Source organism: Mercenaria mercenaria, chromosome 13 (genome assembly GCF_021730395.1).
Source record: "Mercenaria mercenaria strain notata chromosome 13, MADL_Memer_1, whole genome shotgun sequence".
NCBI lineage: Eukaryota > Metazoa > Mollusca > Bivalvia > Venerida > Veneridae > Mercenaria > Mercenaria mercenaria.
This window is the reverse complement of record NC_069373.1, coordinates 12,464,715-12,477,389: the sequence shown is the minus strand read 5'-3', so window position 1 is coordinate 12,477,389 and position 12,675 is coordinate 12,464,715. Positions and strand designations below refer to the sequence as shown.

The 12,675-nt window shown below is 38.6% G+C and overlaps 1 protein-coding gene across 1 annotated transcript; it reads left to right on the top strand.

Moving 5' to 3' along the window:
* Positions 1 to 6,531: 6,531 nt before the first annotated feature.
* On the top strand, positions 6,532 to 12,297 carry LOC123529812 (caveolin-1-like). The gene is made up of 3 exons (XM_045310343.2): positions 6,532 to 7,004; positions 11,022 to 11,099; positions 11,598 to 12,297. Exons 1-3 carry the CDS (start codon positions 6,870 to 6,872, stop codon positions 11,853 to 11,855), a joined length of 471 nt encoding a protein of 156 aa, XP_045166278.2. The 5' UTR covers positions 6,532 to 6,869; the 3' UTR covers positions 11,856 to 12,297.
* The last annotated feature ends 378 nt before the right edge of the window (positions 12,298 to 12,675 follow it).

The following is a 12,675-nucleotide window of genomic DNA, read 5'->3' as shown; positions in this document are numbered from 1 at the left end:
AGCATTTTTCACAACTTGCTCCCGTTGTGACAGAAATTGTAAATCGATCACTGCTATCTGATGTGTTCCCTGAGGAATGGAAAAGTGCTGTGATAAAACCTTTGTTGAAGAAGAAAGGTCTCCCACTTGAACTGCAAAACTATCGCCCAGTGTCAAATTTAACATTCCTCTCAAAAATTCTTGAAAAAGCTTAACTAAATCAAATCAACAAGCATATTGAAGCTAACAATCTCCTCCCAGCTTACCAACGTGCCTATAGAAAATATCATGGGGTTGAAACAGCAATGGTCAAAATGTATAATGATCTTTTGGAAACCATAGATGAAAATTAAATAACAATCGTGGTCATGATCGACTTGAGTGCAGCGTTCGATACCATCGATATCCTGATACTGATTCAAATCCTTCAAGATGACTTTGGTATACATAGTACTCCCTTGAAATGGATAGAATCTTATCTCACGAACAGAACAATGAAAGTTTTAGTCGAACAGTCAGCATATGACACGGAGCCACTGAGGTTTGGTGTCCCGCAGGGTTCTTGTGCCGGACAGGTGATCTTTACCCTGTATATATCGGCTCTCAACCGAGTGGTGCAGAAATATCCAGCTGATCTCTATGGATACGTGGACGACCATAAGACTGCGTTAAAAATTCAAGCGGGAAATTCTCAAAATGAGACAACTGTTCTTCAACAACTCGACAGTTGTCTCAATGAAATCATAAAATGGATGACAACCTTCAAACTGAAAATGAATCAGTCTAAAACTGAAGTTATTATGTACGGAACAAGACAACAGTTAGCGAAATTGAACATCACAAGTGTAAACGTTGGTGGGTATGACGTAAAATGCATCGATCATGTCAGAGACCTAGGTGTAACTATGACCAATACACTCAACTTTGACCATCACATCCAGAAAAAGTGTCAGATAGCTCATGTGCAGTTACGAAACCTTAGGGCTATACGGAAACATCTCACACAAAAGTCAACTGAATCATTAGTGCATGGATTGGTTCATTCTCACATTGACTTCCGCAACAGTTTATTTACAGAAATTCCAGCCTACCAAATCAATAAACTACAGCGAGTCCAAAATCATGCCGCTAGAGTAGTCAAAAGTGCTTCCTATGAAAAACCAAGTACCGAACTTCTGAAAGAATTACACTGGCTTCCAGTTAAGGCTAGAGTCATGTTCAAAGTTTTAGTAATAGTCTTCCGTGTCATCAATGGTACAGCTCCAGTATATCTGAGGGAAATGTTTGTACCTACTCGACAACGATACAGACTTCGTTCACAAAGTGACACTAACTTTAACATCCCTAGACGGCGAACAAAATTAGCAGACAGATCTATGGCAGTCGTTGGTCCCAAATAGTGGAACGATCTGCCTAGCTATCTGAAAAACATTCAGTCTGAAGCCAGCTTTGGATCAAAACTGAAAACACATTTATTTAGGCAGTTTCATGAACAATGAGTGTAGTATTGTTAAAATACAAAATACCAGAAGTGGTGTAAAATAGTATTTATACATGTCCAAATCTTTAAATCTAAGTTCTAGAATCCTGTTCATATTTTGTATGTATATATGTTAAATGTGTGTTATGTAATTGTAAAGTGCAATAGAATATTTCATAATTTTTGCGCTTTATAAATGTCATGTATTTGTATTTGTATTTAAAGGACAGTGACTTAAAGGACATCTTATTACGCAACTACTGTAGAAGGTGTTCTTCAGGGATCGATTATGGGAGTTCTGTTATTCCTGTATTACATAAACGAGCTCTTAGTGAAGTTGTTCTTGACAAATGGTCTGTTTGCTTGATTGCATGATTCTTCGATACTACAGGATGATCCTGATCGTTTTCAGGCGTAGGAGCACTGACAGACATTGTTTAATCCATGAGAGTGCAAGGTTATTAGAATCCTATGAAAAAGGAAACCTACTCAAGCCAAATTACATCCACGACAACAGCCTAGCCCTTGTGAAATATGGGAAGTACATTGCAATACCTAAGCTGGAACCACCATGTCGACACAACATCCAAAGAGGTAAACAGAAGTCCTCGCTATCTACGAAGGTACTGTTGTTGTCCAAGGCCAGTCAAAGCAAAGAACTATACGAGACTAGTACGACCCGCCCTTGAACATGTTTAAGAGGCATGGTAGAAATACCAAAAAGTACGTAACGTAACAACGTTTGTCATGAGGCCTAGAAGACCACCAGCAGCACTAGCGGTCCAATCCCGGGTAGCAAGATTTGTCTTTGGGGACTATAAGACCACCACCAGTACTAGCAGTCTAACAACGGGCAGCAAGGTATTCTTGGGGGACTATAAGTCCACCAGCAGCACCAGCGGTCCAACGCTGGGTAGCAAGATTTTCCTTTGGGCCTATATGACCAATAGCAGCACCAGCGGTCCAACGCTGGGTAGCAAGATTTTCCTTTGGGACTATAAGACCACAAGCAGCACCAGCGGTCCAAAGCTGGGTAGCAAGATTTTCCTTTGGGACTATATGACCACCAGCAGCACTAGCGGTCCAACGCTGGGTAGCAAGATTTTCCTTTGGGACTATATGACCACCAGCAGCACTAGCGATCCAACGCTGGGTAGCAAGATTTTCCTTCGGGACTATGAGACCACCAGCAGCTCTAGCGGTCCAACGCCGGGTAGCAGTGTTTGTATTGGCGGACTATATGACCACCAGCAGCACTAGCGGTCCAACGCTGGGTAGCAAGATTTTCCTTTGGGACTATATGACCACCAGCAGCACCAGCGGTCCAACGCTGGGTAGCAAGATTTTCCTTTGGGACTATATGACCACCAGCAGCACCAGCGGTCCAACGCTGGGTAGCAAGATTTTCCTTTGGGATTATATGACCACCAGCAGCACCAGCGGTCCAACGCTGGGTAGCAAGATTTTCCTTTGGGACTATATGACCACCAGCAGCACCAGCGGTCCAACGCTGGGTAGCAGGATTTTCCTTTGGGACTATATGACCACCAGCAGCACCAGCGGTCCAACGCTGTGTAGCAGGATTTTCCTTTGGGACTATAAGACCACCAGCAGCACCAGCGGTCCAACGCTGGGTAGCAGGATTTTCCTTTGGGACTATATGACCACAAGCAGCACCAGCGGTCCAACGCTGGGTAGCAATATTTTCATTTGGGACTATATGACCACAAGCAGCACCAGCGATCCGACGCGGGGTAGCAAGATTTTCCTTTGGGACTATAATACCAACAGCAGCACTAGCGGTCCAACGCCGGGTAGCAGTGTTTGTATTGGCAGACTATAAGACCACCAGCAGCACTAGCTGTCCAACGCTGGGTAGCAAGATTTTCCTTTGGGACTATATGACCACCAGCAGCACTAGCGATCCAACGCTGGGTAGCAAGATTTTCCTTTGGGACTATATGACCACAAGCAGCACTAGCGATCCAACGCTGGGTAGCAAGATTTTCTTTGGGACTATAAGACCACCAGCAGCTCTAGCGGTCCAACGCCGGGTAGCAGTGTTTGTATTGGCGGACTATATGACCATCAGCAGCACTAGCGGTCCAACGCTTGGTAGCAAGATTTTCCTTTGGGACTATATGACCACCAGCAACACTAGCGATCCAACGCTGGGTAGCAAGATTTTCCTTTGGGACTATATGGCCACCAGCAACACCAGCGATCCAACGCTGGGTAGCAAGATTTTCCTTTGGGACTATAAGACCACCAGCAGCACTAGCGGTCCAACGCTTGGTAGCAAGATTTTCCTTTGGGACTATATGACTACCAGCAGCACCAGCGGTCCAACGCTGGGTAGCAAGATTTCCTTTGGGACTATATGACCACCAGCAGCACTAGCGATCCAACGCTGGGTAGCAAGTTTTTCCTTTGGGATTATATGACCACAAGCAGCACCAGCGGTCCAATGCCGGGCAGCAGTGTTTGTATTGGTGGACTTTAAGACCACAAGCAGCACTAGCGGCCCAACGCCGGGCAGCAGTGTTTGTATTTGGGGACTGTAAGACCACCAGCAACGCTACCGGTCTAACACCGGGCAGCTAGGTTTATACTGGGGGACTATAAGACCACCAGCAGCGATAGCGGCCCAACGCCATGCAGCAAGGTTTGTATCGGGGGATTATAAGACCGCCATAAGCGCTAGCGGTTCAACACGATGCAGCAATGTTTGTACTGGAGGACTATTAGACCACCCATATCGGTGTAAAATGATTCCGGTTCTTGATTGGCAAGTTATCCACCAGAGGAGATCAGATACCAGAACAGTTATGATGTGCTGCATCATCAACAGTCTCTTAGATATTTCAGCTGCAACTTATCTCCACCATTCTGCCCTCTCAGGAGGCTATACGAAAAAAATGGCCTGAACCTGATCAAATTGATTATATCTGCTAGAAGTTTAAAAAATTCTCAATCCTTTCTATAACTGAATACTAAATGATCTGAAAGTAGATATATATTGTCTTATCAATACAAAGTTAATTGTCTAACATTATATGAACAATATCATGAATATTGTCTTTGTACTAAAATGCGCTGTCAAAACACAGCCACAAGTTGCAAGTTGCATGATACATGTCAGGCATGATACATGTCAATACAACATAAACCAGTATCAACATTTGATTACTGATAAAACTTATTGAAAAATGATATTTTATACAAGATTCCTCATATTTAAGATTGTCTGTCACATGTTTCAACAAATGTTGACTTTACATCAATTTTCCATAGATAGTATTGGCTGCGCAGAAAGATGCGCATAAAAAACTGTAGGAATTCCCTTTAAAAAGTTATAAGGTTTACGGTTTTTGAGTACAATGTATCAAAACAAGTTGCAGCTAGTACATTACACAAAAATTCAAATTTCAGACTTAAGGAGAAAAAATGATGCAATTTTCGAAGAAAATGGACTTTGAGTATAAATGGTTACTGAAAAATGCTGCCATCAGAAATCATCTTACAAGAAGTTTATACATAGGTAGATATGTTCGGTTATATCATTATGGATTAGTAATCAGCTAGAACATGGTTTGATAATAGGAAAAAAAAGAATTCGGAAAAGTAAAAAAAGACAGTTCGAGTAAAATGCCATTTAAACGTGCGGTCACACTATAAATGATTGGGATTTTGGCCTTTTTGCTGAAATGTTGCTACACAGGTCGCACGTATACGGTAACAGCAATAATTAGGAAGAGAGCAGATCTCCGTATCGCAGGGCTATGACTTCGATCCTCGGTTGAGGCGTATGGTCTCCACTATGATAAATGACATTGAGTCTAAAATCAGTTGTCCTCCAACTCTGGTTCATGTGAAGAAATTGGCACATACGGAAAACTGGTTACTAAGGGTACCAGATCTCTGGCTAGGTTAACTGCCCATCCAAACGTAACTGAAACACAGTTGAAAACGGTACTAAACCCAAAAAGCCAACATCATGTTTCCCGCTCTAATGCCGATTAAGAACATTCGAAGTCCTTAAGGCACATGATACATGTGTTTTAACCTTAGCATGAACAGCCAATACTTTGTGTCTACCTTGACTGTATCGTTCTGCAAACATTCCAATGGATGATGTTTATGTGTACTTTCAGCATTGTGTTGGCCGTGCACTGCTAAGGACACTGGCTACAAAGGAGCTTTCTTGCCAAAAACTAAATAAATAAAAATAACATCAGCAGGAAACGAGGACATTGTAAAAACTATTGGAATGTAAAAAGGACTATTTGATTACATAATGTATACGCGCAACTCCTTCCCGGGGCGCAACCCCATTCCCGATTGTCTTTTTACCAATCTTTCCCCCAGAAGCAACATTTTATTCAAGTGTATGTAATATTCATGACTGTTCTACACGTATTTGATCAATAGAAGCGTCACAGTTCCAGAAAGAAGGCACAAGAGGTAGAAAATTTGCATTTTTCATGATTCCATACTTTTTTGACAGTTCGAGCCAGCAGAATTTTCGTGATAACAGGGCTGATTCTTAAATTAATAAGCTGGTATTTAACACATGTGATCTTAATTCATTTTTGTGTCGAATAGCATTTTGCTTTTTTCGAAAACATTCGTAAATGTGTCATTATTTACAAAAACAAAAACCCTCCTACCTCGATATTGTATGTACTGATGTGCAACGTATTCCCAGCGGGAACTGGATTGTGCGTTTATCACCCGTGTTTAACGCTAAAAGATGCTTGTAATAGTGAAATGAGGTGTGTTCTCATCATATGTATCAAGTTGTTCAAATATCTTTAACAAATAAAGGCGTGCATCAGCATACGTATATGTATATAAGCCGCGCCATGTAAAAACCAACATAGTGGGTTTGCGACCAGCATGGATCCAGACCAGCCTGCGCATCCGCGCAGTCTGGTCAGGATCCATGCTGTTCGCTTTTAAAGCCTATTGGAATTGGAGAAACTGTTAGCGAACAGCATGGATCCTGACCAGACTGCGCGGATGATCTGGATCCATGCTGGTCGCAAACCCACTATGTTGGTTTTCTCATGGCGCGGCTCATATAATATATCCCATTCAATTAAAAATTACCCGTTCAGACATTTTCATATACGAAAGGAGTTATTATAATACCCCGAATACCATAACAATTACGTTTTTACGGTATAGGATGGAATGTGAAAGGTAATATTTTCATTTTTATCAATGACATTTTAACATTTAGTATACTAGAATTACCGATCCGTGATGCTAGAGGTGTGTAACTTAGTAAAATATTTTTAAACCCGGACAATTTTAAGAGCCAAGTGCGTGGGGTTTATTTAGCTTCAAGGATTGAATTGCTTCTCTTAATAATTTCGAGCAAAATACAGAAGTTTTTCGGGTGGAAATGGCAGCAGAAAACAATGGCGGTGAGATAAAGTTAACAGTGGGCGAGGAGAAGGTGACCACTGCAGACGTTACGAAAGGAGAAGAATTAGACCTGCAGCACCGAGATCCCGAACATTTACATGATCACGTTAAGGTAAATACAGATATATTCTGTTAAATGTTTTAATATTTTAATACGAAAAATGTGATAGTGATAGAGAAGACGAAACATTTAAGTGACACAATTTGTACTAAGATGCTCATTACTTTACTAATTCACGGGTGGTAAACGCGCAATCCAATTCCCGCCGGGAATACGCTTAAAATGGGTTGCGCAACGTCCGGTGTTGGTGTTGCGCGTAAAAAATGACGAAATTGCGGTATGTGAAGTTATGATTTTGCTTAGTATGAGACAAGAATAAATTTTCTTGAAAAAAGCAAAATGCTATTCGACACAAATATGATAATACATCATATATGTGAAATATCTGGTTTGTAATTTACGATTCGGCTCTATTATCACAAAAACTCGGGCCACACGAAGCGTGAAATAGTATGAAATCAACAAAAATGGAAGTTTCTGACCTCATTTGCCTAATCTGAGGACATCTGATGCTTTTTATGATAACTCAACTGATATAAAGTAATGAATATCAAAAACATTTGCTTCAAATTCTGCTTACGGGGACATAATAGACAAAAAATCATCGGGAATAGGGTTGCGCACCGGGAATGGAGTTGCTCGTATACATCATAATGTATATAATGTATACGCGCAACTCCTTCCCGGGGCGCAACCCCATTCCCGATTATTTATTGCCAATCTTTCCCCCAAAAGCAAACGTTAATTCAAGTGTATGTTTTACACGCGTTTGATCATTAGAATCGTCACATTTCCAGAAAGAAGGCACAAGAGTTAGAAAATTTGCATTTTTCATGATTCCATGTTTTTTTGACAGCACGAGCCAGCAGAGTTTTCGTGATAACAGAGCTGATTCTTAAATTAATAAGTTAGTATTTCACACATATGATCTTTATTCATTTTTGTGTCGAATAGCATTTTGCTTTTTTTGGAAAGCACTTTTAAATGTGTCATTGTTTACAAAAACAAAAACCCACCTACCTCGATTTTGTATATACTGATGCGCAACACCGGAAGTCGCGCAACCCATTTTTAGCGTATTCCCAGTGGGAATTGGATTGCGCGTTTACCACCCGTGTAAATGGCAATAAATGGTACGTTTAGTCTGTCCCTTGCTACTCGTATTGGCAATAAATGGTACGTTTAGTCTGTCCCTTGCTACTAGTATTGGCAATAAATGGTACGTTTAGTCTGTCCCGTGTTACTCGTATGTATTTCAACAGTATATTGTACTAAATAAGTGTGCAGTCGTATGCAGTCTTTGAAGAGCTTATAGACACTAGCACTTCTGTGTGTATATTGGATATAAGGTACTTAAATGCATTTGGCAACGACCTTAAGTTGCCCTTGTTGTTCAAGATATCAGTCGTAGAAACTGTTAAATTAAGCATTTAACTGGGTAATTTTGTTGTTCTAATAATCGCTATCATAGTGACTGGTATTTATGGGTTATTCTTACAATTATTTAAGGATCTATAAAAGGAGTTGAAGAAATCAAGTTCCGTGACTGTAACGGATTTTCGGTTTGGAAATGTTCCAACATTAATGTAATAATTATCAAACACTTTTCTTCTTTGAATGAAGATTTAAAAAATGGTTCACTCTTATAATTTAAGACATATTAGATACAAAATTTATTTGTACTCGAATCCAGTAAACGTGTTGCAATGTTTTTGGGATGAATAAAATGTACCAACCATGTTCAGTTTTGTTAATTTATACGCGCAGTGGATAAACACCCCCGTTTAAAAAATAAAGTATAGACACCCTTGGTAGAAAGATATATGGTCATTAGTTTCTTTCTATTGCCGCATTTTTCTCTGATGTTGAATGGCGAGAAATATTGTGATTGTTGTAATCAGGGTCTTTCAAAATAAAAAAGAAAATTATTGTGAAATACCATATTGTAACAAGATATTTAACGAGCGTACTCGTAAAGAAAGTAATAATAATACAACATCGTTTTTCACAGTTAAATGAGCCGTGCCATGAGAAAACCAACATAGTGCGTTTGCGACCGCATCCGCGCAGTCTGGTCAGGATCCATGCTGTTCGCTAACGATTTCTCCAATTGCAATAGGCTTTGAAGGCGAACAGCGTGGATCCTGACCAGACTGCGCTGATGCGCAGGCTGGTCTGGATCCATGCTGGTCACAAACCCACTATGTTGGTTTTCTCATGGCACGGCTCATTAATTATTTTCGCTAGCTAGATATATGACCCATAATGTATCCGATTTATCACTATATTCGTTTCAGGTAAAAATTTACGTGTCAATAAAACTTTTATCCACCGGAAGCTGTACTATCCCTATATAAACAAGAGCTGTCAGAGGACAGCAACGCTCGACTATTCAACAGCCTTGTCAATTGAATGAATATTAATTAAATTCAAAAAAGGGGCATGATTTTGTAAAATTGCAAAACCAGGGTTATGGAACCTGTACAATGCATATCAGCTCATGACAATAGACAATTGTGTGAAGATTCAATCCATTCCCATTAGTGGGTACTGAGATACCATCTTAACCAAAAACTGCTAAGTCGAAAATGGGGCATAACTTTGTAAAAATGCAAAGTAGAGTTATGTAACCTGTGCAATGCATGTCAGATCACCACAGTAAACAAGTGTGTGATGTTTTAATCCATTCCCAATAGTGGGTACTGAAATTCCAGCTTACATACAAAAACTTGAGCAAAAACTTCTAAGTCGAAAAGGGGGCATACTTTTGTAAAAATGCAAAGTAGAGTTATGGGACCTCCTGTCTTCTGGAGAAGGAGTCAACGTGGGCTACCGATGGCGACTATAAATAAAATTGTAAATTAACACTGTATAATACTACAGACTACAGACATTGCCAGTGGTCATATTTATTAAATTACTAATAGGTGGCAAGCTCACTTCGATTCTTGATTTCCGGTCAGTTGATCTCAAAATAAATAAATAAATAAATAAATAAATAAATAAATAAATAAATGAATGAATGAATGAATGAATGAATGAATGAATGAATAAGGAAATAAAGAAAAGGTAATAGTCATTTCATTAAAAAGGATAGCATATCTTTTTTTAGACATTTAACCCTTACCATGCTAAATTTCTAAAATGGACTGGTCCATCATTCAATTCGGGTAATACCATTTATTATTCCTAGGGGTGGATGTTAATTGAAAATTTACTAACTGAATAGCCGCCAGCAGGCTAAAGGTTAAATGCTTCACAAATCTAGTACTGGGAATTTATTTGGGGCATGAAAATTCGTAATCTGTATTTGTGAACTTTTCATGGGTAAGTCCATAATTCCAATGTTACTGCAAAAATGTAAGCTTTTGAAAGTATTAAACCTTATAAATGGTTTCAAAAGTAATTTTAGTATTTAATGTAGACATTCATAATACCCAGCTGTTCAGTTCACCTCAACAGGAGGATACTAGTTAGTTCAAGCTTGCGCATCCAAGAGAGCTGATTTATTTGGAGACCACCCGTAACGAAATGGGTATACCACTTGCTTACCTCGTTTATATTAATTTCTAATCAATTTTACTAACATAAATAGAAATCACGTACAGGTGTCTGGGTTGTCGTTATGGACGTTTAAACTTTTTCTTTAAAATCTCGTAGTTTTTGCATAATTCATAGTAGAGTTGTTGATATTTGTAATATTTAATTGAATCCCTATGTAACAAAGAACGAACCCACAGGTTATTAGTATAGCGTTTCATTTAATAAGATTTCTAGTAGTTTATTTCCAATTTCTAACTTTTCTTTTTAGTCTTCTTGAAAGTTAGTATTTGTGGCCGAAATACTGAAAAATATTTGTCCAGACAACCAAAAATAGGACGTCTGTCTGTCCAATAAAAAAGGCGAAGAAAACATTACAATAATTGGTAAGCATCATAAAAAGGTGTGTCTTTTGCATCAGGTGTATGCCGCTAGTGCCAAGGCCACAGGCAAGAGCACTGTCTTGTAGTTTTTAACAGGTGATTTTGACCATTGTGATAATATAATCTTGTTTCCTGTCTTGCACAGATACAATTCCACGACGTGTTTGGAGAACCCGATGAAACAGTCTTTTCCTTTGACTTTATTTGGAAATTGGCATTCAAGGTTGGTTTTCATACAGTCATCTATCGGTGTTGCTAATTGTTTTGAATGATAGTCAAATAAGAAAAAAAGTAATCTTTTATATATATATATATATATATATATATATATATATATATATATATATATATATATATATATATATATGAACCGTGTGCGTGTCTATGATTCAAATTAGGTACGTGCAGAAAGTTTGCAGCAATCCCGCAATTTCACGCGTGATTTTAATTCTCGTTTATTTCTCGGGAAAATTTAGTTTGAAAGTAACATATCCTCCTTTGATTATATAGAATTATTTTTTGTAGTTACGGAGCACAGTACTTGCCAAAAAGGCGGACGGGTACGGCCAATGTCTCAAGACGTCATAAGCCGAAAGAATAATTAATCATCGCCTAATTTTTCGTTTTCTTGAAACCAGTTAAAATGTCTTTCATGCACACGGACATACTTATATATTCCTTATATTTTTACATCAGCAGTGTATTTTGCTATTCATTACAGCTGTTCACGAATGTGAAGTTGTGGTGCTACAGAATTACGTCACTGATATGCGGTTTGCCTCTGGCAATTTGTTGGGGAATCTACTTTGCGTTGCTGTCATTCTGCGCTATCTGGTGCTGTGAGCCGTACATGAAAGCCTATGCGATAGAACTCGGCTGTATACGAAGACTCTTCAACACTTGCCTAAATGCGTTCTGCAGACCATGCTTTGAAGTGATGGGATACTGTTTTTACAACATTAGAATACAGAAAGCATAGAAACGCATTTTGCAAAAAAAAAAAAAATGTTAGACTCTATATCTTCCGTGATTATTTTATTTTGTAAACGTCCTTACTTTAAATCAGGAAATATAATGTAATCAGTGAAGTTTTATACAGTTTTACTGTCAATACTGACTACTGCCAGTTTGTTTGTTGACCTCATATGTCTTTTACATTTTTCATGTCTGTGTTTTCTTTAGAATTACTAGTTTGTATTATACCGTGCAGTTTTACAGTCAATATTGACAACTGCCAGTTAGTTTATTTCTGTGTTTTTTTAATTTACGTCTGTATTTTCTGTTGAAGTTCTAGTTCGTATTATACCATGTAAGGGGTCTTCTGTTTTAAAGATTCTTCTATTGTAAAAGAACTTATACTTGTCTGCTGCAATATTCATATATATTTTATCTGCGAAAATCTTAATAAATGATTAATTAAAAAAGACTGCAATGCATTTATATACATTTATTGAGACATTATATGACTAAATGCATTTTTTTTTCAAAATTTTTAAACATATTCAATGAGAAATATACAAAGAGAACCATGACTGCCACATCATTTTTCCATGGTTAATTTTTAGGTTGTATGATCTCTTTGCTTTTATTTTGCAAAGAGTTTTTAAAAAGTTTCTGTATATAGTATACCACCATAAATTGAACTTAGGTTACTGGTCCTTTCCTCTGGCAGTCATGGCTCATATGGTAAAGGAACATTTAATTTCTGACCAAGGCTTTCTGCTCAGAGAGCTGACTACCACTTCATACCCAGTTCACCTACCACTGTTACTGAGCGGACTACCACTTCATACTCAGTT